We start from the raw sequence: 22,533 nt of genomic DNA on the forward strand, positions 1-22,533 counted from the left end.
TTCTCAAAAGTACTCTCATTAATTTCCGCTACTCTCAAATTAAATAGGCCAATTCCATTATAGTCATTCATTATTTAAGTTTACAAAATAGATTATGACAAGAACATAGATTTATGTATGCAAGGAGTGATTGGGATAGCACCCTTTGATGATTTCTATCTTGTTAACACAGGTTTTTGGAATTGTTTCAATTACAACATGCAAATTTAACATTGGCATGGAGGGATAAGTTGTGGACATTTGTTCATGTTTGCAAGTATGCTCATTATGACTAGGCAAACCACAAGGTGGTATTCTAGTAGCACTAGGCCTAGACCACATGGTGGTCTGTTACAAAGTTACCATGACATTATATGGGCAAAGGATGGAATATGCTCTATGAGAATTGTATTTTTCTAGATGCTTTTTGATGCATGGATCATATTTTCTCAAATTTATTTTCATTTTGGGCTATAGTTGGTTGTAATAGCAATCACTTCTAGCAATAGATTTGGTATAGGTGTAGAATATTAATAAGATTTGTACCACGTGGTGGTGTATTCCAAGGCTTTATTGATTTAGCAAGGTCAAAGGAGTACTTTGCATGGGAGAGGGGTTCCATAGATTCTTATTGCTTGCAAATCTTTAGATTGTTAGTTCTAATTATAATCTACTAGTTGTTCCTATAAGCCTAGATTTCTATAAGGTCCGGTTACACACTGTTTCTCATCCTCTTATGTAGGCCATTGTGACCACTAGTGCAAATTAGCCAATTTCGGCAGCACAGCTTTCACATAGATATACCAATTCATGTAGCACCTCATTGAAGATTTGGTAGTTATCAGTTTAGGTAGCATGCCATTGGTGGCGATTCACTAGTTTAGGGAACACCAATTATGAGGTGCCCGCCAATACAGACAAGCTTCTCTCCTAACATTGATTCAAAACTCCTGCACAACATGCACCGCTTTCAATCTGCCGGCAGTACTGCCCAAGTGTAGTAGAGAAAACATAGAGAGAGAGAGAGAGAGAGAGAGAGAGAGAGAGAGTGGTAGATTGGTTATGCCATTTCCCTCTTGAACAACAAGTTTTGAGTTCAATTCTCCTCGTTGGATAGAGAGAATAGTGGAAGGAAACTATCCCAAGAGAAAGGAAACTATCCCAAGAGACCTTATAGAGAGAATAGTGGAAGGAAACTATCCCAAGAGACCTTATAGAGAGAATAGTGGAAGGAAACTATCCCAAGAGACCTTAAATATCTATCCGACGAGGAGAATTGAGCTCAAAACTTGTTGTTCAAGAGGGAAATGGCATAACCAATCTAACACTCTCTCTCTCTCTCTCTCTCTCTCTCTCTCTCTCTCTCTCTCTCTCTCTCTCTCTCTCTCTCTCTCTCTCTCGCGCGCACACGTCGTGGGGTGATTCGACAAGCTTTTTGGCGAGGCTGATTCAGCGAGGGTACTCTTCAACTAATGAGGAGCAAACTTCTACATTAGCGCACACAAGAAGGTAACTATCAGCACTGAACTTATGCCAAACAAAGACTTACCTTACCCTCAATTTGGACTCTTCATCTAGAACAGAAAGGGTCCCTCTCACTGGCTTCCACATCCAACCTTTACTACAGTTTTACAAGGCAGAAGAGTGACAGCATCTGCAGAGACCACTTGCAAGTGGATACAATCTGCACAAAAAGCTTCTCATACTTGACATACTCATCGCAGAAGCATAGAAATCGCTACAAGCTTTACTGCATGATATTTATATTTGCTACTATAATAGAAACAGCCTCTTAGAAGGAAGACTCGTATAAGACCTCCTAGATTGTAAACGATCTTTTGACTCAAAAGGACTTTAGGATACACTGCTAAAAAGTCTCACCATTCCAGCACTAGCAAGAAAATCTACTTGATCAACAATCAGCATGCAGCCGCCTCCTAACTCAATACTGAATCTCGTCCTGCCCTGTCCTCTAATCTCCACAAGAACTGTGTAGGCAGAACAACATAATAAAACCTCTTCAAAAGTCCAAATTGAGGGTGAATGATATTAAATGTCCTGCACACCTGATCCAAAGCCGCATCTTGAAGTTATATTCATAACATGAAGCAGGTATCTTGTGATGCAAATCCTCCGGCAAGGACTGCCTATCGAATTATAGAACCTTCCAAAATTGCCTAACAATTGATGTGGGTGGGCATATGAACACACCATTGCTGCTTCCAATAACCAGGACATTTCGAAGAAAAAAACACTATGATTGCCTCCCAATCAGTTGGAGAACAAACCTGTGGGGCCTACATGACAACCTTTCATGCTTCAGGCTCTCTCTTTATGGGACCATGGAAGGCACAAGAAAGGTGGTGGTGTGAGGAGGGCGTTGTGGGGCTCAAAAGCTATTAGAAACAAGCATCTGTAGACAGCTTTCTGGAATTGATATCATGCTGGTGTGGCCCCGGTTTAAAATACATACAAACTGTCAGGTAGCCCAGTGTGTAAACCTCGCCCACCCGTCCCAAGATGGGATGGGCAGGTGGGTTTTGGTGTCTGTTTAGCCTAAGCTTCTGCAAGACCAGTATAGGGGACACAACATTGCTGGTGTATTGTTCAAGTATATCCAGAAATTTGACTGGCTGATCACTGCACAAGCTTAGGAGAGACAAAGGCCAAAACACACACCTTGAAATCCATATAGCCTAAACCGGACATATCGAGTGTCGTCATCAGCTAAAACACCTGGCATTAATTTCTTCTACATTCAATTCTATGCAGCCAATTTGATTGACAGGCAACGCTGAACGAATCTAAAATGACAAGCATTTCCTTCATCATACCCACAAGATTCACACAATTCAAAAAATGACCTGCCTCTGCATTCGCCGAGTCAATTTTGAAAAGACGTCATGATCAATAGAGCCAAAGGAGTACAACAGCCAGCAGACGAAAAACTCAGCCATGAAGTTGATGAAATAAATGATGCAAGCTTCCTTCATTCCTGTGTAAAGCTCCATCAGTAAGACCTTTAGCCTCTCGGCGCAAACAGCATGCCTTTGTGTGCTTCTTTACTTCGACTATCTACCCATACAGAGGCCTCATGCTCGATGTACCTAGCGACAAGATTCAGCTCCTTTTAAAAATAGAGGGTATTACCCGCCTGTCTATCTTTTCCTCTGCTTCAGAGGAACTACAAATCAGAGCATAACGGCTCTGTTCGATCTGTATGAATGGACCGCACCTCTTTCTGCAACTTTGGACATGCAGATGGTAGGGCAGAAATAAGAGATAAAGGGGAACTCCAACCTGGTGACTAACGAAGATCCCGCATGCGAATCCTTCGAGGAGGATTGGCTGTTGAAGAAGGAGACATTGAAAAACTGTTGAAAGATTGATGTGGGGGAGTGAGAGTACCATTGTTTGTCGTACCGCTGGGCAGTTGAGAAGAATTGGAGCCTGCTTCACCTCCTTCATCAGCAGAATTTGCATCACCCTCACTAAACAGAAGCCTGCGAGGCTTGTGCTTCCCCCTTGGAGGAGGACGATGCTTCGAGCTCTTTCTGGGTGCCATGGGAGGCACAAGGAAGAAGGCTGTAGAAGGGGGAGTCGTGGGCTCAAGCGCTTCCTCCTCCTGCTTGTCCAAGAACGCTGATATGCATGGCGATGGTAAACTCTTCGAAAGCCCATCCGCAGACAAGAGGCTTTCGATTTTTGCGACCTTTCCCTCCTCGACAGAAAAATGAGTGGAGAGAAGAGATCTTCTGGGACGCGCAGCAGAGTTTCGAATCCGGATGGGGCTCGCAGTCCATAGCTGTGTGGAGGTCGGAGGAGAAGGCGGAGTATTGCTGCAGCTATCTGTAGGTTCCATTGCCAGCCAGCCCAGGAGCTAAAGAGACGTTAGGGTTTACGTTCTGTGGAAAGATAATCACATCTTGCGCGAAGAGAGACAGAGAGAAAATTAGATCCAAATTAATAATATTTATTTGGAAAATTACCAAAATACCTTTGTGGAAATTCTCAAAATACCCCTCAAATTTCAAATATTCCCAACACACCCTCATATTTGGTCAAAATTTCCCAAAATGCCCGCCAATAGTCCCAAAATACCCCAAAATAAACTCGCAAACATCTCTAAGACTAATTTGAAGTTGGTTCTTCTAAATCAAAGATGATAGAACTAGGATTTTAGGTGGGATTGAGGCCTCTTCAGATGAAATCCTTCATCATTTTTTAGCACAAATGCCTCTATTTGTGAGCTCATTGGTGAATGATTTTGTCGAAGACGCTTAAAGGTAGATCTCCAATGTCATAAACATTAGACTATGCAACCATTGGGGCAAATCCATCCCAAAATGATGCAAGGGTATATTGGGAATTTTTAAAATTTAAGGGGTATTTTGAGAATTTCCACAAGTTTCAAGGGTATTTGGGTAATTTTCCCACTTATTTATAGTTATTATCATTTAATTTTAATGTTTAACCCTTCTAGGCCTTCCTTTAAGATTTATGCATGGTTGTAGTCCTTCCCAATGAGGCATTTATAATATTTTATGATATGATGTGGATGACTAACACCATTTCATGAGACAATGTCAAGTTTTCAAGGTCTTTTTTTTTTGGGCTCATAATGTGAATCCTGAAAATGGTTTAGATTTTTACAGAGTTTGCAAGTTGTAAAATCAAGGATTCGTTGTTGAGACTCATCACTCGAGAGCTCAGAGGTACAAAAAAATTTTACAAAGTTTGCAAGTTGTAAAATCAAGGATTCGTTGTTGAGACTCATCACTTGAGAGCTTAGAGGTACAAAAAATAGCACGCATTGTCATAAAATCTAATATCTAACCAACCCAAATGATTTTCTCATATTAAATTGATCATTTAATGTGGGAGAATAAATGGGAACAAGTGTTAAGATATAGATATGTGCTTATAGATCTATCTCAACACGGGGCCAATAGTAAAGGGGCCCAAATGGAAGATGGTCTATCACGAGCAAGGCTAACCAATGGAGCATAAGACCTTAGGGTTAGCTTCATTGAAGACCTCCAATAATGTGTGTAAAAGTCCTTTGACCTTAGGTAAGCTAGGGCTGAGCTTGAGGTGGGAACCCGGCCCAAGCTCGAGGTGCTTGACCTGCTTGAGGTGCTTGTCGTGCTTGAGGTGCTTGATTAAGGTGCTTGAGGTGCTTGACTTACTCCATGCTTGAGGTGCTTGACTTGCCGCTTGATTAAGGTGCTTGAGGTGCCTTGACATGCTTGCCTGAGATGCTTGTGGGAATACCCCCTAGTCCAAGTGCTTTGTCATGCTTGATGACTAAGGTGCTTGAGCTCCTAAAGTCAAAAGCATCCCTACAAGAAGGGGGGCGAGCCCTTTTCCTAGGGATTAGAGAGAGAACACACACTCACACTCACAAGGGAAGCCCCAGCTTGAAGAGGCAGCAAGGACACATGTCAGGTCGCTACCCATGTTACCTTCATGTGTTGCTTGAAGCCTATTGGCTAGGCTTCAAAGGGGTCCAATGATAAATTACTTGAATTATCTAATTGTTTTTGCATTTATCAAGGTCCTCTCTCTCAAAGGGGAAAGGGGGACACTTGTCCCAAGGTTATCCCTGTTGCTTGTAATGGCTTCTTCTTGTGATTGGCTAGGCCTAGAGGGGTCCAATGAGCTTCAAGCATGAGCTACAAGGGGGGGTCGACCCAAGCAAGCTAGGGGGGTGCTTAGGGGGTATACTCACCCACACACACTCACAAGCACTCTCATTGTGTGTTATGCAAAGTGAAGAGCTCCCTCTCCAAGCAAGTAAAGGTTGAGAGCCTACACCAACACTCTTGGCTATGGAGTGCAAATCCAACCAAGAGCCATGCTTCAATGCTTAAGCTTGCCATCTCCTTCTTCTTCATTACTATGCTATTATGTATGCTAGCAACAAGAGTATGATAAGTGAGGAACTAATTCTTTCTCCTACGAAATGTTTATTCTTCCTCTTCCCTACCCTCATTCCCTGCTAGCTCTCTCCACCTTCGAAGGTGTTTGAGGTCTTGGGACTGAGTCTTGGTATAGTTAAAGCTTTCTTCAAGTTTAGGTTATGCTATGATGGTGATGCATGAAGCTTTCCATCTTCATTGCTTCACCTAGGTCACAAGGAACACAAAGAATGTATTGTAACAAGTCTCTTTTTATGGGAGAAATCATAATACAAATGCCTATTGGAGGGGGGACCGGCTCCACATAAATCCGGTCCTCAACTGTTATCATGTTCTCTAAATTCTCTCTCTTGCAAAAGTATTGTCTATGCCAAGTTAACTAATTGCTATGATTATGTTGCTATCTTCAATTATGTCAACCCGCTATGCTCACAAAATCATTTCTTGAAAGTACTCTCATTAAATTCTGCTACTCTCAAATTGAATAGGCAAATTCCATTACACGCATTCTAGTCCATTGAGCACGGGAGCTTTGTGTTCTAACCACACTAGCAGTGGAGAGAAGGCCAACAGCTAATCCTCAAGACTCCTCTGTGTTACTCTTTCTAGCTCCAAGCTCCACGTCTCCAAGCCTCAAGGCAAGCACTGGCACTCTCTCTAACTTCCAAGCTCCAGGTCTCTAAGGCAAGCGCTAGCACTGTGCTGCCCAAGTTCACCAAGTATGTCTAAATCCGTATGATTCTGATGCTCGGGCCTAAAATGCCACATGCATGCAGATTTTCATGGGGAGAGATTTCACTAATTGAAAGTTGTAGCGTGTAGCCCTACATGGGGAGGGAGAGAGAGAGAGAGAGAGAGAGAGAGAGAGAGAGAGAGAGAGAGAGAGAGAGATTTTCTTTGGAATGCTCTATACAAACAAACTCAAGTCGGCCCTTGGTACTCTCTTATGGTAGATGACAGCACATACCGAGGAAAAGGAAAGCCAGATAATATGTATGTGAACTACCTAAAAGACAGCCATGTTGTGTTTGTGAGGCTTCTGAAAACTGAGGACTGCAGAGCAAAAGCAAAGTTTGATGCTATCCTTAAGTTTTAAAAAGAGATGCAATTATGCCTTCACAAACTTCTGTAGATTGCTATTGATGGATGGTCAGCTATGGTAGCCTGCAAAAGTGGACTCACAACAAAATTGAAAGTTGTGATTCCCCATCTTCTTCTAGTGCATTGCCTTGCCCATTAAGAAAAACCTTGCAGCAAGTTAAGCTGTTGGTCTCTTTCCTGAGTTTATGCATCTGGACAAGTAATGTAGAAGCATCTACACTTGGCTTCATGCATTTGGAAAAAGAATGGAAGAATTTAAATTGGTCGAAGGAGCATTGGATTTTCTTGAGCTCACCATGCTATTTATCCATTATGTGAGATGGCTTTCATGTGGCCAAGTGATGGAACACACAGTGAAGGTCATGCTTGCATTGATCACTGAATTTGGCAAGGAAAGTCCAACCATTTACGCTAAGCTCATGGCTTATGTTGTTCAATTTTGTATTCACCTGCTGGCTTATGTATGCTTAGAGCTTAATGTTCTAAATTGCCACTTCCAATCAGATCTTGTGGACATTGCAAACATATCAGGTTATCCTCAAGAAACTTGGAAAAAAAAATTCTTGAGGGACTCTATAAGTTGTGGAACAAAGTATTTGCAACAATTTATCTAGCATACGAAGTCTAGAGAATTTAGTTTTTTTGATGCAGGCACATACATACATGTTCACAAGCTAAGATATGATAGCATTGCGGGAAGCAATAGAGGCAGTTCTTTTGAAGAGTGTCTGCTTCTTGGAACCAATTGGTTGTTAAGGTTGTAGATAATTTGAAGGCAATACTTCAATAGGAATGCCTATTTTTTATGCTTGTAAACTTTTAAGTCCAAAGCATTATCCCTGTAAAGACGTAAAAGCTTTCAAGATGCATGGGATGCATGTAAGGATGATTGCATCATGCGGGATTCTTTCCCAAACATGATGAGGCTTTGGGTGGTCCTATTCGTCGTTCTTGTGAATATAGTTGTTGCCGAACGTGGGGTTTCTCTCCAAAATAACATCAAATCAGCTCAATGAACATGCATGAACATAACAACACTTAAAAAGTACATTTTCATAGGATCAGATGGGCCTAAAAACACATCAGATGTAATTATCTCTACCTAAACTAGTGGTTATCCATTTTAACTTTTATGTTGCGGCCATATTAAAGCGTTTAAGTAACTCAAATTTTGTATTTGTGATGCGTTTTTTATATCCGTGTAATATTTTGTAACAACTTTTGCTACTAGTCAGTGACCAATAGTAAAGCATGTTGGTTTCTTTGTTTAACATATTATTGCCACCTTTTTAGTTGATGTGTGGGTGTAGCCAAGATTTGATTGAATCATCAAGCATGACAAGCACCTTAGTCAGCAAGCACGACAAGCACCTCAAGCGTGGGCAAGGTTGCCACCTAAAGGTTACCCCCAACTTGCTTAAGGTCCTAGGTCTAAGGACTTTTAACACTAACCTTTGGAGGTCTTTAATGAAGCTAACCCTAAGGTCTTTTAAGCTCCATTATCTGGCCATTCCTCTTTGATAGACCATCTGCCTTTTGGACCCGTTGCCTTCTCTCCCTTTGGTCTCGTGCTAAGATAGATCTAAAAGCACATGTCTATATTCTAACTCTTGTTCCCATTTTTATCTTTTTCCCACATTAAATGATCAGTTCAATATGAGAAAATTATTTGGGTTAGTTAGATATTAGAGTTTATGACATTACCTCTCTCTTGAAATCGTAGTCATCCTCGACTATGAGGTAGAGAAGATAAATTCTTAGTCATTAGCCTATGTTTCTTAGCGGGTAGAGGATCCCTTTTTACCCTACGACATCATTCCAAAGTGGATGAAAAATCCATTTGGTGCTTGGGAGACTTAGCTGCCACAAACATGTCTGCTCTTTAGTCCATATCATACTTTCAAAGTAGAGTGACAAATTCTACTTGGTGTTTTGGAGACGTCGTCATCACAAACATGATCATAAGCATGCATACTACTTAAATTTGTGCTCAATAAAAAGAGAGATCTAGTCTTATAAGACAAAAACATTGTTCATTTAAAAGAAACATTTACATTTTTTTACTCTAGTGTAACATTCTAAGCATTGACAAGGTTCATGCTATCCTTAAGCTGTGTTCCTTGCATCCATCTAGCATCTTCAAAAGGATAATTTTTTCAACTAAATAAGATACCGTCGGATAATCTTACCATGTCTTAGTACCTTGTCCTCATGTTGAAGGATAGCTTCGGCTTATAGCACCTCTTCTTGATCTTCGATCTCTGGGGGGTCTTCAATAATTGGTTCTCTTGGTGGCTCTCCTTTGTAAGGCTTGAGTAGGCTCACATGAAAAGCATTGTGTACGGGCCAATGGTTGGGCAACTTGAGTTGATAAGCCATCTCATTGATTGGTTTTAAAATTTGAAAAGGACCATAGTATCTTTTTGCTAATTTAGTATAATACTTTGGTGGCCCGTAGGATTTTTGTCTGTAGTTTGCCTCAATCGAGCCTTGGGAAACTTAAGTAAGACCCAATCCTTTTCTTTGAGCGTTAAGGCCCTTCTGTGTTTGTTAGAAGTAGATTTTTTCCTTTGTTGGGAGATGGATATAGCCTCCTTAATCTTTTGGAAATATTCTTGTAGGTCTTGGCTATACTCATCGACAACGAAGATCTTCCCATGTACCTTAAGTAGCAAGGGACTTTTTGGTCTTCCCTCAATGATTTCAAAAGGTGTCTTTCTTGTAGTAGTATGGACAATGTTATTGTAAGCATAGTCTACAAGTGGTAGATACTTCTCCCATTGTGAGGGTTGATCTACTTTTGTAAGATAGGTCTTTAGTAGATCAAGAATCGTAAGGTTAGCTGTCTCACTTTGGCCATAGGTTTGTGGGTGATAGGCCGAAGAGAAATTTAACCTTGTACCTAGATTTTCAAAGAGACCTTTCTAAAAATTACTGGTCATTATAGGATCTCTATTTGACACGATGGATGTTGGGAATCCATGGTGTTTGAAAATATGGGATATGAAGAGTATTGCCATTTGGTGTGCCTTAAGAGTCTTTTCGACAGGAATAAAGTGTGCTTGCTTGTTAAACCTGTCGATTATTGTTCATATTCATGTATTCCCATGGATAGACTTGGGTAATTTAAAGATAAATCCATGGATATTCTCTCCCATGGTGAATTAGGGATTGGCAATGGCTGGAGTAATCGAGGTTGCTTTCCTCTATCATACTTTGTCTTTTGGCATACCACACATTTTGAAAGATACTCTTCTATGTCCACTTTTATGGTGGGCCATAAAAATACATCTCTACTCCTTAAAGAGTAGGTTGAATCCCTCTATGCCCCGCATAGGGAGGAGCATGGGGTTCATACATCAATTTCTCATGAAGGGAGTGAGTAACACATAGCCAATTGCCATGGAGAAGATAACCATCCTGCAAGGTGAATGGTTCTTCTTTCTTCCCTAAGGCAAGGGCTGACAGTATGTCCTTAAAATTAGGGTTAGTAGCTAGGAGAAAAACCACTGCTTTCATCGGAACAGGAGGAAGATGATGAAGATGGAGAAGTAGATGACCTCTTTCTCGCCTTTTTCTTCCTTTGATTTCTCTCTTTGAGCATAAGAAGAGTACTTGATTAAAGGTATCAAAATGAACATTACACCTAATTAGCTTGGCATGAACAATACTTGTGTGTGTGTGTGTGTGTGTGTGTGTGTGTGTGTGTGTGTGTGTGTGTGAGAGAGAGAGAGAGAGAGAGAGAGAGAGAAATTCACGATAGTTGAAGATCGGATTTACTTGGAGCCATGGTCCCCCCTCCAAATGGCTTTTGTATTATAGATTATCCCATGAAGAGAGAGACTTGGTACAATACAAGATTTGTGTTCCTTGAGACCTTGTTGGTGCAATGAAGATGGTAAGCTTCATGCACCAAGATTATACCCTTAACTATGTTACCAAAGCATTAACTTGTCCTCGACCTTAATCCCAAGACCTAAAACACCTTTGAAGGTGGAGAGAGCTAGCAGGGAGTGAGGGTAGGGAAGAGGAAGAAGAAGTAGCATACGAGAAAGAAATAGTTTCCTCACTTGGCATTACTCTTGTAGCTTAGCATAGCATAGTAGCATAGTAATGGAGATGAAGAAGATAACAAGATTTTTCTTTGAAGCATGGCTCTTGGTTGGATTTGCATTCCGTAGCCAAGAGTTGTTGGTGTAGGCTCTCAACTTCTCAAGCTTGGAGAAGGAGATGAAGCTCTTGCTCTTCACATAGGGAGAGAATGTCCGAGTGTGTTTGTGGGAGAGAGTGTATATCAACAAGAATACCCCCTTCTTGCTTGGTTTGACCCCCCCCTTCTAGCTCAAGCTTGGACTTGATTGGACCTCCACAAGCCTAGCCAATCACATGCTTTTAGTCATATCAAGCAACAAGGTTAGCATTTGGACAAGTGTCCTCCTCACCCCTATAGGAGAGAGGGCTTGAATATTTCTTGGATAATTATTTAATTGAACTAAATTCTCATTGGACCTCCTCTTCAGTCTTGGCTTGCCTTGAAAGTGTGTGTGAGTGTTCTCTCTCATCCCCTAGCTTCATGGCTCGCCCCCTCTTGTGTAGGGATCCCCTTTGAATTTTAGCACAAGCATGACAAGCAACTCAAGCACCTTAATCATCAATCATGACAAGCACCTCAAGCACCTTAGTCATCAAGCATGACAAGCACCTCAAGCACCTTAGTCAGCAAGCACGAGAAGCACCTCAAGCTTGGGCAAGGTTTCCACCTCAAGGTCAGCCCTAACTTGCTTAAGGTCCTATGTCTAAGGAATTTTAACACAAACCTTTGGAGGTCTTTAATGAAGCCAACCCTAAGGTATTTTAAGCTCCACTATCTGGTCATTGCTCTTTGATAGACCATCTCCCTTTTGGACCCGTTGCCTTCTCTCCCTTTGGTCCCGTGCTGAGATAGATCTAAAAGCACATGTCTATATTCTAACTCTTGTTCCCATTTATTTTCCCACATTAAATGATCAGTTTAATATGAGAAAATCATTTGGGGTACTTATATTAGATTTTATGACAAGAACTTTGCATACATGTAGCCAACCCCAACTGTGAGCAATGGGAGCACTTGTAAAAGGAGGGACGTTAAATCTATCATGCAGGTTGTTGAGAGTGATAGAAACTAAGAAAATAAATTTGATGGCTATGGTTGGTGAGATTCTGGCCGTTCAAAGGGTGGGTTGGTGGGTGAGGAAGACTTTAGTTTGGGCCACTCTTTATGTTGGCTATTGTGGCGTGTGAAAGGCGGTGTCGGATAGGGGACAAATTGGGGTTGCATGGCGTCATGTTCCACTGTGGTCGTGACGGCTCAAGCCGTCTTGGAACTAGTGGTGTTCCTTGATGGTGGCCCATCATTGTTGTTGCTATGCTGTCATCGTCCAATCTCTTTTTTTTTGAGTCTTACCAAATGACGAACGAACATTCTCGAGCAAAGAAAAAACCGAGCTACTTTCTCACAAACATTGAGCTTTGTTATAAGCAGCATCTCATGTGGCATTCTATCAATATTGAAGTCACAAAATATTTTATTTGAGTTTTGTGGGTTTTTTTTTTAGTTTTTGGAGGTTTAATGCAGCTACCACGCCGACTCTCTCTCTCTCTCTCTCTCTCTCTCTCTCTCTCTCTCTCTCTCTCTCTCTCTCTCTCTCTCTCTCTCTCTCTCTCTCTCTCTCTCTCTCTCTCTCTCTCTCTCTCTCTCTCTCAGATCTATATGTGATTTGAGAAACCTCTCTCTCTCGACCAAAAAATGGAGGTTTGATGCCGCTACCATGCCAACCAATGTTTGAGAAAAGTGTGCCTCAACTTAACCTTGAGCCGATTTTATCACTAGTTTCTCTCACAAATGTTTTGGGTGAGCACTAGATGTTGAAAATCCAAAATAGATGGAGAGGGAGAAAATCCCCGGCTTGGAGAATTCATAAAAATAGAGTTTGTAAAAAATGCCGATTAGTGGGAAAACTTTCCTAGGTTTGAATCTACCATAAGGGAAAATTTGTATGATTTTCCCTGGGAACATTGATGACAACTCTCTGGACAAATCAAGTGGATGGATTTACTTCTATACCAGAATATAAAAACTTATACCATTAGCGACATCTCCAAAAGAAGTTAAAACTACCATGGACTCTCACCATGACCCCAAACCACCTATCCTACCATGAAGCTCTCGGCTTTCTATAGTACAAAGCCGCAACAAAGTAAAAAATTCCTCATTATTTGCATGAGCCCAGACATGGGTTCTTTATCATCACTCCATAGCTTAGACTTGTCTTCATTCCCATGAAGATATTGCCAAGTGCCCTTCTCCCGCTTCTTCAAAATAATGTTCATCCGAGTAGGCCTAACAATGACACTACATTTCTCAGGTACGATAGCTTTACACAGACACGACACACCCAGACGATAATCACCCATACGATAATTCTTGCCATCAATATAATGGACCTTCAACTCCAAGAATCTTGCCTTAAAATCCACATCAACATCAATTTTCTCCTTGGAGGCCCCTTGAAGAGAGATATCAATATCTTTTACTTTTAAACATCTTGATCCCAGCTAAAACTAGACAAGCTTTATAATGAGTAGATGATCTTTGACTTTTTGAGGCATGAGGTAATGTGACCTTCCCTTGACATTGCGCAGACAAGGCTGCTACCATTTCTAATATCTATATCTCAGAGGATATAAGACTCTTCACATGAGGTCGCGACGACGTTGTGTAGCTTGGTCGAGCAGAGCTTTGAGCTCTATCTACCACGTTCTCTCAAATATCGACAGCCATCGCAAGCTCCACAAGTCTCTCTCTCTCTCTCTCTCTCTCTCTCTCTCTCTCTCTCTCTCTCTCTCTCTCTCTCTCTCTCTCTCTCTCAACCAAAAAAAACTATTGAAAATAGTCCGCACTGGCGCGGACTGTTTTTAGTAGTTTTTTTTCCTCTCTCTCTCACACTTTTCGCTAGACTCAATAGGTGACTTGGTGAGTTGAGAAGCGTCTCTCTCTCTCTCTCTCTCTCTCTCTCTCTCTCTTGAAAACTTAAAAAAGCTGTTGAAAACAGTCCGCGCCTATCTCTCTCTCTCTCTCTACCGAAAACTTTAAAAAAACTGCTAAATAGTTACTGTTTTCAATAGCTTTTTTTAAGTTTTCGGTAAAGAAAAAGAGAGAGAGAGAGAGAGAGAGCAGACTGTTTTCAACAGCTTTATTTAAGTTTTCGGTAGAGAGAGAGAGAGAGAGAGAGAAAACTTTAAAAAAAGCTGTTGAAAACAGTCCGCTCTCTCTCTCTCTCTCTCTCTCTCTCTCTCTCTCTCAAACTTAAAAAAAGCTGCTGAAAACAGTCCGGCGCGGACAACTTTTTTAAAGTTTTGAGAGAGAGAGAGAGAGAGAGAGAGAGAGAGAGAGAGAGATAGATAGATAGATAGATAGATTTTATTATCGTCCTCGGAGGTCAAATATGACCTATGGGACCAAAGTTACATGTGATTTAGTATGTGTATGGCTGATGAGTGACTCTCGATGCTCCAAAATTGTAGTGATGAGAGTCGCAATGGAGAGCCCACACTTTGGCTGGGAGAGGAAAGTGTGTAGGTCTAAGTTATGGCTGAAAATGTGAGAGAAGCAAGTTCGGATGTGATCAAAAGCTGAGCACTCTAGTAGTGTGTGGTACTCAGACTCTCGAACTTGCAGTGAGCATAATGTGCACAATCGATTTGACTCTTCTCCATTGCCCCAACGCCCTATCTCGCATCGAAGGAAATGGGAGCTAAGCCGAATTTCTGCGATAGTGCGTATCGCGGACAAGGGAATAGGCTCAAGCATGTAAGTGTGAGTACGGTTTCCTCTCTCAGCGAAGAACATGGTTTTGTAGTTGGGGGCAATATAGGTGGTGTAATGTATGAAGCGTGACCCACCGGGTTTCTCCCAAGCCGTAATACATTGGCGTTGTAGAAAAGCTTCATTCACTTGAGAGTCAATTGAAGCATCATGTAGCAAGTGTAATGCATCCCATCTCCCAAACCACTTCTTTATGTCTTGCATCCATCCCGTGCTCAAGATCTTGCTTTTATGCGTCTTTTGAACTTTTTTGCTTGCTTCCCATGCAATTGTAGGAAGTCGATGTGAGGGGTTTTGACGCATCTTTATCATGTACTCCACAACCCTTTCCATGCCCATAACCTCAATTGGAAGAAATCCCGACTCAAGAAGTAGGAGCATATATGGTGTTTGTGTCTTAACTTGGAGAAAGTTTGTAAGAAAACGCTTTTGGACATTCTCAAACTCTTTCCAAGTAGACTTTGAGATGCTCCCGCCCCACACTTCAACTCCATAAAGAAGAACCGGTGTCACCAATGCATCAAAAAGATACTTCTTGAGAACCCAACACTTGATGTTTCCCACATTACACATGTTCTCAAATGCATAATATGCTCTCTTTCCCGCTTCCAAACAACGCATAGCACATTCATGCCACTTGTGATTGGATGGAACCTCAAGGCCAAGGTACTTAAAGCTCTCAACAACTTCAAGTGTCTCGTTGTTGTACACAATGCATGGCTTCTCCTTATGGTTGGTTTTCACAAGCATAACCTTTGTTTTGGATTCATTTACAATCAGCCCACTATGCAAGCAAAAGTTCTCAAGGACAACCATAAGCTTTTGTGCATCTTCTAAAGTGTGTGCTAGAAGCACTACATCATCCGCATACAAAAAAAACATGATTACCGCATTACAAATAGTGACCTCTTCAATGCCTTCTTCTTGCATAAAGTCAAGTACCATTTGTTCCAATTGATCGATGCATAGACCAAAGAGAGTTGGTGACAATGGACATCCTTGTTTAACCCCAATAGTGCTTACAAAAATTTCTGAAATTTCTCTTCCTATGCGCAATTGACAAATCACCTTCTCATAGATTCGAGAAACCGAAAGCATAAACTCACTTGGCACTTGGAGTTCTTCCATCCTTCTCCACAAATTGTTACGTGGAATCATATCAAAGGCTTTCTTAAAGTCCACAAAACAACAATACAATCGCTTGCCTTTCAACCGACTTTCCTCCATGAGAACATGAAGAGTGACAAGATGATCAATGGTGCTATGGCATCGACGAAAACCCGCTTGTCCTTTTGTACGCTTGTCATTCTCTTCAGCCCAATCACTCAATTTCATCTCCATTATGCACCCAAACAACTTTGCCATAAGAGACCCAATCATTATAGTCCGGTAGTTGCTTACATTCTTTACATCCCCTCCTTTATGCAAAGGCTTAACCCAATTAGTACTCCAATCATAAGGCATACCATGTTGAAGTGCAAGGTTGAACATATCACACATCCACTCATGGGTAAAATCTCCCGTCCATTTGATCATCTCCGGCTTGATACCTTGAAGATCTCCCGCTTTGCGAGTGGCCAACTTTTCAAGCCCACCGCATACATCCTCAATAGTAAAAAAAGACGGCATACATGGGAGTGAACCATAAAATGGAATTTTTTCAGTATTTTCTTGCTCATATAATTGCCTACAATGTGTGTACATATCCACTAGACTCAAGTTACCAAAATTCTCAACCCGCTTGCCTCTCAAGTTTCTCCAAAATCTTGCACATGCATGTGCCTTTTCTTGGACTTGAAATTCTTGTTGCTTTACTTCCCATCTTCTTCTCTTCTTTTGAATCAATGCCTTGTATGTATGCAAATGACTTTGATAGTTGTCTTTGTCCATAGTTGCATCAAGCTTTATCAAGGACTTTCGAGCATCTTGACATTCTATATCAAACCACCTTTTGCGTGATCTATCTTTGTTGATACCATGGAGATGCTTTATGGCAAAGCATTCTTCCGCACAATAACAAATAGCTTTCTTGAAAGCTTCCCATTTAGTTTCCAATGGTGCATCACATTGAAGCTTTGTCATCCATAATTTTTGCTCAACCATTTCAATGTACATTGGTGCCCGTTTGAAATCCATACATAGTGATAACTTCTCTTTCCTTTGGCTGAGATTATCATGCTTAGTTGCTTCTCCACATGAAAGGTCAATACATAAGGTGCGATGGTCGGATTCCGGGGTCCATTGACCAAACATAAAACTCTTTATGCGATACATGATGGCTTCAGAGAGTAGCATATAGTCAACCACACTATCCCCATTATGTCTCCTACATGTAAATCCATTGGTTCCACTCCACAAAGATACACCATTGGCAATGAGCATACCCGTGCTATTACACATGTGTAAAAGTAACTTTCCATAGTGATCCGGCTCTTTCTCATCCATTGAAGTACGATCATACAAGTGAACTTCCTCCAACTCCCTTGAAATGTATGGCATATCAAATTGTTGAGTATCATGTTGCAATGTTTTTGTGCGAGCATTCATATCCCCAAATACAATAACATCACCTTCACCTTTGAAATAAGCAATGTCCTCTTCCAAATCAGAAAATGATTGATCTCTATCCATGCAAGCATAAAAGGGAGAATCATGATGAGGAATGTAGCAACCGGCTACAAAAATGGGTGCTCTTTTTGGTGTCATAATTTTCAGCCATACATAACGTTTGTACTTGTCATCTTTCACAATTGTTACAAAATCTTCCAATCCTTTCTTAACCATACATGCTAACCCTCCTTGTCCTCTTCGTTGCTTGAGATTCTTTGACCACATTAATGAATGTACATTGTAATCCTCCAAGCCGTTAATCCTTTGTGTATCATGCTCCCAAGTTTCAACAAGAAGTACAACATCGGCTTTGCTTGTTAGTTCATCAATGCCAACCTCCGCATTCCATGGGTATCCATTACAATTCCAAAAGCATATTTTCAATTGTAACTCGGTCTCATAGGTCACGCATCCCTATTTGCTTGAGAGACTTTCCTCCTCCTTGGGCACATTTTCTTCATGAGAGATCTCCTTGTTTTTATTATTCTTTTCCTCATATGCCTTGCGATGCATATTTTGTTGCTTAATAGTGCGATCTTCACATACAAAACATTTTGTATCTCTCAAATAGATCCAACTATTATCAAGGATAATCTTTCGCTTGGTCTCATCCGGCATGGTGCATACAATTGGCCGTTCTCCCGAGCGAGGAGCTCCTTGCTTCCCCACTCTATGTGCTCCATAGACCATAACTCCGGACATGCCAAAGTGGGGTTTGAAGAAATCTTCAATAACAATGGTAAGAGAAGGAGGTGTCTCTAACTTCTCTTCGGGAATTCCACGAATAACAATGTTCTTGGAACGTCGCTCCCGTTCCTTCAACTCCTCCACATCCACATTCTCAACATTCTTTGTTTGAACCATAGCTTGCATGAGTGAGGAATTAGAAACCACATTGCTACCACATACATCAGCCCAAGACTTGTTTGTACATACATTTTTCATGTCGCATACATCCCGGCTCATAGTGTCAAATTTCTCCTCTTTCAATACATGGTCATGCTCTACTTTGCTCATCCGCTCCTTCAAAGCATTCAAGTCCACAAGAGAGCGTTTACATTCCTTGACTTCCTCTTCAAGTTGCATCAAACGTGTTGTTTGCATCTCAAGTGTCCTCTTGAGATTCTCATTCTCAACCACAAGTACCCTTAGTGTGCCATTCTCCATTGCAAGTGCTCGTAAGTCTTCGCCTTGTTTGTTTACGGTCTCTTGCAATGATACCAAGTACGCTATGATCATGGTTTCCGATGTCGTTGGTTGGGTGGTTGTGTTGTTATCTCCACACTTAGGAGATTTTGGATCATTTTCCACAATGGTTGTGGACCTTGTTGAAGAAGAAGAACCCTTGCGAGTGCCGGAAGACATTGTATGTAAAATAGGAGATGAGAATCAATTTTGTTGAACCTGTTCACTTCAGAAATGTTGCTACAGAAACGTCTTCCACAACTCTAAAAATTTCTGTCTTTACATCAATGTGTAGAGGACTTCGTGCTCTTCGATTGAGGCTATAGATCACCCAAATCGGAGTTCGGATGAAGAAGTTATGATCAAAAGAGTGGACTGCTGTCTACTAGGTCAAAAAACGGCTGCGTTTTTTGAAAGAGAGAGAGAGAGAGAGAGAGAGAGAGAGAGAGAGAGAGAGAGAAAGAGGACTTTCTCTTTCTCTCTCTCTCTCTCTCTCTCTCTCTCTCTCTCTCTCTCTCTCTCTCTCAAAACTTTAAAAAAGTTGTCCGCGCCGGATTGTTTTCGGCAGCTTTTTTTAAGAGAGAGAGAGAGAGAGAGAGAGAGAGAGAGAGAGAGAGAGAGAGAGAGAGGGAGACTTCTTGGCTCAAGGAAGCTCAAGCTACCTGCTACGAGATATGTACGCGAGCGAGAGAGAGAGAGAGATGTGATGAGCATCGGCATGGTAGGTAGAGGCATCCAAAAAATGACGTCCAAAACCTTTTTAAAAAACCTCTTGAAACAGTTCGCGCTGGTGCAGACTGTTTCAAGAGGGTTTATTTTATTTTATTTTTTTATGAGAGAGAGATGATCATCGAATCAAAATCTAAGTACAATCGGGCTACAGATCAGGAAAACTTGGTGGTGAAGCAAAGCAGATATGGTGAGCTTGAAAGTTGGGATAGCTTCCGTCCTTATGCTCATGGCCTACTCCGTGACCCTGCAGGGAGTGGAGGTAGTTCAAAGGGCAGCATCGTGCTTGACCACCTTGATGGGGCTAAGAATGAAGTGTGCCAATTACATGATGGGGGCGGCACCGTCAAGGCCGACGCTGGAGGTGACTATTGGCAGGTCATCACATCGGCATTGTTGACGTGCTTGTTGGGGCCTCCTCAATCGCCCTACCATCCTGGTCGCCATCTCCAACCGTGGCCTCAAGCTACCCTGCGACACTTGATGTGCATGTCTTCACCGAGTCTTGAAAAGTAAACTCTGTTGTGCATTGGCCTATAACTGTTCGCATGAGGCAACTGCCACATTGCAAGGACCACGAGGTCATGAGAGAGAGAGAGAGAGATACATAGAGAGAGAGAGAACCTATACATGATATGCCATCAGAAATTTACGTACTGAGCAGGCGCAGGCTGCAGCCCATTATCAAGAGAATGCATCCTGGAACTAGTCCGCGTCGGCGAGGACTAGTTCTAACATGTTTTGCAAGGGCAGAGACTCGTGAGAGAGCGAGCCAGATGGAGCCACAATGAGTCATACAAATGTAAGCAGTACTAAAGTATGGAATCATTTGACCGTTTGGTCCACCTACCGATATTTTCTTTCTCTGCAGCACAAGATACGCTGAGCCATCCCAACTTCCAAGAATGGGCAATGGCTGCTTATGAATCGAATTCCTCTTGACGCTCTCTTCCTGGAGTTTTGTATCTCTTTGCTAGGCGGCTACCCCTTGCAAGGACCACGAGGTCATGAAAGACTCACACACAAAGAGAGAGAGAGAGAGAGAGAGAGAGAGAGAGAGAGAGAGAGAGAGAGAGAGAGAGAGAGAGAGAGAGAGAGAGAGAGAGAGAGAGAGAGAGAGAGAGAGAGAGAGAGAGAGAACCTATACCCACGATATGCCATTAGCTTTTTGCTTAATGGCGTAGCCCATGATTAGGATGGGAGGATGCATGCTGGAATTAGTTATCCACACCGACGGGACATATTTTGGCACGTTTCACAATGGTGGAGACACGGGAAGGGGGGTGGCCATATCCCATGCTACACATTAGAGAATAACTTGGAAGCAATAATATCACGTGTCTCTCATTACTTTGCAGTCAAGTAGCATGTGATATCCCATTACTCTACATTCAAGTATTGATCACTAATATTGTTACTCCATTTTGGCTTCATCTAGTTGCTCGACACTTTCTTTGACCATCTCCTCCCAAAGGCATGTGGTATATGCTCTTTTTTTGTCTAAATTTTTTGCTTTGGCGTGATGATGACGCTGGTCACCCTTGCTCCATGGAAGCAGCTCTCCTTCACAATGCATCATCCCTGTCATGCATAGCTCAAGCTTGAGCTCCATCTCCCCATCTCCAGCTACCCAATTCATTCTGCTTCCACCCTCGAATTTCAAGAGTAGCCAAGCTTCGGTTGATGAGGAAAGGAATTTCAAATGAGAGGGTGGGAGACATTAGCTATCCATGGTAGCACTATTCCTTTGGGCCAAAGACTAGAGACATATTTTTGGGCACACCTAAATATGCAAGGTCCTCTCACTTTGTGAGGAGAGCATGTAAAGCTTTGGCACATAGAAAATAATATGGGAGAACATGTTTATGCTATTTATCATGAGTTTTCTTAGTTCTACAAGGTTGTTCTATCTACTTCACCAATATAGAGCAATGTTTGTTCCAAGATCTCACCAATATTTATCAAAGAGGATCTCCAAGACAACATCCATCACTAGATAAGTCTAGTTGATATCATTAGATGCCTACCATTGCATACCAACATTACCATTGCGCTTAGTCAAGCTCAAGAAATAAAGCATGTTCGTGAGCTTCCATTACAATATGATGGATATATTGCTTTTGAGATGCCACCACAATGTGACAACTCAAGCATGTATGGTAAGGAACAACAATTTGATGGGAACTCTTGGACAAAATATGTGACTTATTTAAAGGTGTGGTATCCTTTAATAGGTGTTGGGTGATTGCCTTTTGAGTTGAGGTATTGGGTGGTGGAATCCAACAAGCCATGATTATTTTCTTCAATATAGCTTGCGCTTGCATCAATTTGTCAAGGGTGTTTCTCATATTTGCTCGAAAATTAGCTTTGCTCTATTTTCTTTGCTCGTTGATTGGAAATCCCCTTTTTTAAAAACTGCTGACATCATCGTTTGCTATCACACATTTGTGGACGAAGGAGTTGTTGGTCCATGCAGCTAAACGAGTGTAACGCTATCAAGCCACAATAGGTTGGTGAAGACGGTATACCAGACTGGTGTCGGTGCTGAATTTTTGAGGATGCCGTGGTACAGCTTATGTCTTCGGCAACGCCATGATACTGATGACGATTGCCAATTGCCAGTTTCCCCATAAGTTATAAAAAATAAAAAATAATTAACACGATTCAATAGATAAAGGAATGTATATATATTGGGGTTGTTCCAATGGGAGACACCCTCCTTAACATCCCGTGTAGAGTTTCAAGGGTTACCGAGTAAATTTTTAAGGTCTCTTTGGATAATTTTTCTACCCCAAAATAAAAAGAAGAGATGAATTCTTTCCTTTTATTTACTCTATCAATTGGAAGTCTTCTTGACTTTGTTGTATAGTTGTTTATTTGCTATTATTATCATGATTATTTCTTTTGGATGCGCTCTCTTTCTACCCTTACTCTTTCTTGCTTTGTGCTATACATTTATACGTCCCCTATATGATCACAAGATCTACGATGCAATTTATAGTCTCATCATATGATATCAAAGCTTCTCTTATCCTCCTTTGCTCTCTAAGCAAAGAAATCTCTACTCTAAATCTCAATGTCGCATCTGTTAATTAAAACTTGTTTGCTACAACAAGCAAACCAAAGAGAAAAAGGCTTACACTT

At 41.5% G+C, this 22,533-nt stretch overlaps 1 protein-coding gene and 1 pseudogene across 1 annotated transcript; both read right to left on the reverse strand.

The window, feature by feature from the left end:
* Positions 1 to 2,821: 2,821 nt before the first annotated feature.
* On the reverse strand, positions 2,822 to 3,915 carry LOC147422430 (uncharacterized). The gene has a single exon (XM_086503674.1). It carries the CDS (start codon positions 3,839 to 3,841, stop codon positions 3,287 to 3,289), a length of 555 nt encoding a protein of 184 aa, XP_086359800.1. The 5' UTR covers positions 3,842 to 3,915; the 3' UTR covers positions 2,822 to 3,286.
* A 9,299-nt stretch (positions 3,916 to 13,214) lies between these two features.
* LOC147422431 (uncharacterized) lies at positions 13,215 to 15,747 on the reverse strand (annotated as a pseudogene).
* Positions 15,748 to 22,533: the final 6,786 nt, after the last annotated feature.

This window comes from Adiantum capillus-veneris, chromosome 27 (genome assembly GCF_014529385.1).
Source record: "Adiantum capillus-veneris isolate H3 chromosome 27, ASM1452938v2, whole genome shotgun sequence".
In the NCBI taxonomy this organism is placed as follows: Eukaryota; Viridiplantae; Streptophyta; class Polypodiopsida; order Polypodiales; family Pteridaceae; genus Adiantum; species Adiantum capillus-veneris.

Excerpts from the sequence above, each read along its gene's own strand:
- LOC147422430 (XM_086503674.1), bottom strand. The coding sequence starts at position 3,841 with ATGGAACCTACAGATAGCTGCAGCAATACTCCGCCTTCTCCTCCGACC.